This window comes from Seriola lalandi, unplaced genomic scaffold, assembly GCF_002814215.2.
Source record: "Seriola lalandi dorsalis isolate HSWRI2012SDOR001 ecotype SW California unplaced genomic scaffold, Sedor1 jcf7180002054580, whole genome shotgun sequence".
Classification (NCBI taxonomy): domain Eukaryota; kingdom Metazoa; phylum Chordata; class Actinopteri; order Carangiformes; family Carangidae; genus Seriola; species Seriola lalandi.
Window position 1 is genome coordinate 805009 of NW_019525133.1, and position 4667 is coordinate 809675.

General features: G+C 41.0%; 1 protein-coding gene across 4 annotated transcripts in view; it reads left to right on the forward strand.

Annotated features, from left to right (window-relative positions):
* dachc (dachshund c) overlaps positions 1-4667 on the forward strand; it is a 24215-nt gene that overhangs the window by 8993 nt on the left and 10555 nt on the right. For all 4 annotated transcript variants that reach the window (XM_087177084.1, XM_023418026.2, XM_087177086.1 and 1 more), the window contains exon 3: positions 2588-2698. In XM_087177084.1, the coding sequence (XP_087033210.1) occupies positions 2588-2698 (111 nt within the window). The remainder of the gene's footprint in view (positions 1-2587; positions 2699-4667) is intronic.

The window sequence follows — 4667 nt, forward strand, 5'->3', positions numbered from 1 at the left end:
AAAATTTTCCAAGTTTCGGAAAAAACTTGCAGTTACTGACACGTTGAGTTATGTACAGTATTTCAATGTGGAGGGTAAAAATATTTTAATTAATTTCAGAATTAATTAGAAAATTAAAATTAAAAAAACGATCTGAGAAACTTGACAATTGATAACATTGTCATTTGTTCTGGTCATGTTCAAAAGCTTTTTGTCAGTAACTGTCAATATTTTGTCTTTAACAGTAATTATTGTTTATGCTGTTAATACTGATGCTTCTACAACTAATTGTAAAACTAAAATTACTTTCATTTCATTCAAGTGTAGCCCAGTAAAACACAAGAAATACAATATGATAGAATCATGTTTCAACCAAAAATTATAGTTAAATCTTAAGTTTAAAAAATGGAAATACCCTGCCAGAATAATGTGTATCAAAGATCCCTTAAAAGAAGAGTCTCTAAATCTCTCTTTTTTATACACATGTTTTATAATATAAATGTTTGTAATTCTTCAGAACTGAATAGAAGTGACAGTAGAAATCTTTAAAGAGTGAATCAGAGACACTTGCTTCAGTCCTCTGAGGAATTGCGGGCAAAGTTCAAATTTTGTTCAGTCGTTTGAAAGGGGACAGCAAGTCGTCCCACCTGTCTTGAAGAAAGACCAAGTTGCTTATGCAGAATAGAAAGAGGATGGGGCGTTTTTTCCTTTTTTTCCTTTTTTTCCTTCACCACTTTTCCTGCAGACCAACATAATGACACATTTTACCCATCGTCAATAGTCTGAAGAGGTGGGGTTCTGGGAGGCAACCTGTGTGTTGATTAATAAAATTAGCATACACCCTGCTGACACATGAGAAACAACTCATAACTTGCAAGCTTGGTATTTTTTCTTGAGTTGTCAGAACACAAAGTCCTCTGTTAAGGTGAGCAAGACCTGTGAAACCACTTTTAAAACCGATGTATAATTTCCACTCCTTCTTTTGTAGATGACAATGTAACCCATTCATTGTCTCTTCAATTATGAAATTAAAATTTAGATTTGTTATTGAAAATAAACAAAAATGTCTGTTATTTGTAATGTCAGGATCTGTAGGTCTGTGTGTTTTATGTTTTAGTTTTACATTTTGGCCTTGTGAGAATTGTCAGTCAACTGCCTGCTAAAGGCCATAGAGCTGCTTGTTCTTGTCACAAACCCTTGCGTGTTCGAGTCCCTATTGTGGTGTGTTTGTGTGTGTGTGTGTGTGTGTGTGTGTGTGTGTGTGTGTGTCTGTGTGCTTGTGTTTGTGAGTACAGCACAGAGAAAAGGAAGAAAAGTAATTGTTGGCACCTCACCGCTCTCAAAGTTGCCCTTGGCTTTGTGCTCTTCACTGCAACCTGATCTTTTCATTCCCCGCCTCAAAAGAAGCCATTTTCTATTAGCCTCCACTTCCTCTCACTGTTCAAAGGTGTTTGAGTGTGTGTGTTTGTGTGTGCGTTCTGTATGTGTGAGCGTTCAAGAGCATCTTTCTCAGTGGGAAAAGAGTCTTTTTCCACCAAAGGAGAGGGCACGGCGGCAATGTCAGCGCTACTGATTAGAACTGGCCACATGAGAGGGGAGAAAGAGACAGAGAGAGGGAGGACATTTGAGCGTAAAAGGCAGGAAAAATCTTTGATGTGATCCTCCTTAGTCTCTTTTTCTCGCCCTCGTGCACTCACACATACACACAGGCAACATGGTGGCTTATGTCCTGCTGTGATGCTGACATTTGAAAAGGTAAAGTAAGGAGAGGGGATGGGAGGAGAGCAGGGAAGAGGGCAGGAAAGAGAAGGAGAGAAGATGAGAAGAAAAGGAACAATTTGTTGTGGTTGTCGACGTCCAGGACAGACACACTATTCACCTCAGACGCCCATTGTGTAAGGAACAAAAAACACTCAGCGCTTCAGTTTGTTGCGAATGTTTAGATGTATCCAAGATCAGGAAATTAAGACTTATGGTTTGTTTGCATTTCCTCAGTGCTGTTTGCACAGTTGCGCGTTTTGTCCAACTTTAATAATTCACTGTGTTTGTCTGTATTAGTGCAAGAGATATTTAATTTTCTGTGGCATAAGAAAGAGTTTTAAAGGTCGCTCTGTGGGTCAAACTACCTTCTGAGGTTCAAGACACAAATTATAATGCGGCTCTGCCCTGCTGCTACATTGTGTCACTCTCCATTTCACATTATCCAAAAGTGCACAACCCCTATTAAAAAATAGCCACGCTTTTTTTTCTAATGCTTCTAATTTGTACTGATAAAGAAGTACTTTCTGGCTAGAAGGTGGAGCTGCCGCCGCCGCTGAGTGTCATCCTATGTGCTGTGCTGTGGGATGTGATGTCCCTGTGTGGGAGAGATGAATGTCTTGGCTTGTTCCTATCACTGCTGATTCCCTGGCAGACTAAACGGCCAGTGCAGCGGTGCAGTCAGAATGAATGGCTGGCCTCTGTCTTCCCATGACAACCTCCTGCCTACCCACCGCTCTAATCCTCCACCGGGGCCATTGATCTGGCTCTTATTGATTCTCTCTCTTTCTTTCTTTCCTTCTTTTCCTTTTTCTTTTCCTCTCTATGTCTGTCTCTCTCTCTCTCTCAGATCTGTCTGCCCTGGCCAAGAAGATCAAGCTGGAGGCGATGGCAGGTTACCACAGCAACCAGCAACATGGCGGGCCAAACGGAGAGAACGGTGACCACAACCCCGGACTGGGTGAGTCTGAATCTGTTTGTCCATCCACACACACACATGCACACGCACACACATATTTCATGTTTAATCACGGTCGTATAACATGTTGCACGGTTGTTGTCTGTACGCATCTGTGATGCCAAGTCAATACAACTTGAGCAGCTGTGTTTATGTGTGGCTGCTGAACCAAGCTGATTAAAACCAGGATATGACATCACCTGTGCTGCCTGTACGTTTCCTCTGAGAGACAATGAATGAAAAACAAACTACAGCACCCATGAGTCGGTTCTTCATTGGAAATTAGAAATAAACATCTGGGGCAAGTAATCTAAACCATCAAAACATAAGGAGCAGATCTTTATTTTTTTTAATCACCAATTTTTGTTTGGTTTTTCCAGTATTTCCAGGTTGTGATAAATGCCTTTAAGCTTGGATTTGTTTGCACACTTGTGGGATTCAATGAGATTCAGGAAACGTATCCTGAAAAACACAGTTGGTCATCCATTCTGTAGCCTCAAAATGTTGCCGGCAAATCATTAGTACATATGAGTCATCACATCAAGGGAGTTTAAACCCAAACCAGCTCTGTTACTCATGCTCAACATGACATTGGTCTGTCAGATCAAGTAATATTAGATCAGGATTTACAGGAAAAAAGAGTTGAGTAAGCACTGTGTTCCCATTTACAGTTAACTGTTCATTTTGAAGCTGGAAAACACTGATTCACCTCATTTTAGAGCTGAAACCTTTCAGCTACTCATTACATCTTCAAGTATAATTTTTAGTTATATGTTGTTCCCTTTACTGCACCCTTAGCCCTGGCTTTGTAGTGAAGGAGAGCAGCCAGTGAAAATGAAGCACCAGTGGACGAGAGCAAGCGCACCAGGATGATAGAGAGATGAATAAGATGAGAGGCTGAAACCAAATCAATAGTCTTCTCTCTAATTCACTATCCTGAATGCAAACGACAAACGCTGGACAATCGATGGCAGAACGGACACACGCACACGCACGCACGGTTGCTTTCACGCAAACACCAGCGCGCGCACACACACACACATACGCACAAACAAATCGGACACACCGCCCCCTCTGTTATCGACAGGTTAAAGCGACATCATTGTGTTTAGACAGATGACAGGGCTTATGGAGGTCTGTGTGGAATACACTATCAACCTGGGACACATACACTTAACATGTGGAGCATACTGCGAGGCTTTAGGACAGAAATGAAAAAGAAGAAACTGTCCTTGTGTTTTTCAGGAATTACAAGGAGACTAAAGTAAAATCAGCACTTGTTTTAGGCCCCTCTTTAGCTTTGTTTTTTTTTTTGTTTTTTTTTTGTGTGTGTGTGTAGTAAATCTTTTTCTGTACCCGTGTCTGTAAACACTCCCAGTCTTAGGCATTGTTTACCATTGTATACACTCAGTTACGACGGCAAGCATCTGTGCGCAGTTTGGTGGCATGGTTACCACCAGCCATTATAAACCTGTAAAGCTTAATCACTGTTAATGATAGAGTCAAGTGGAAACACACACACACACACACACACACACACACACACACACACACACACACACACACACACACACACACACACAGCGCAGGCATATATACACACATAAGCACGATGTGTTTTTTTCCATACCGCCACCCACGGCCTTATGGGAAGGATAGACCCCTACCAGATCTTAAACCACTACAAAGGATATCTCAGATTACACACACGCACACACTCACAAATGCTGAGTGTGACACCTTATGGGCTGGGGAAGAGCGGGGAGCAGCCATTTCTGCATTTAACAAGATCTTCTGGGAAATTTACAGTAACTGTTTGTTTACAGTAATGGTTTGTTTGGATAAACATAAGAGAGGCACTTTGACTTTTGATGTTTTTTAATGAAACATAAGAGAGAGTGATGGGAGGGCAGAGAAAGTGAAAAAAAAAAACAGAGTTAAGAAGAAGAGTGAAAATGAAAAATTAGTAGGT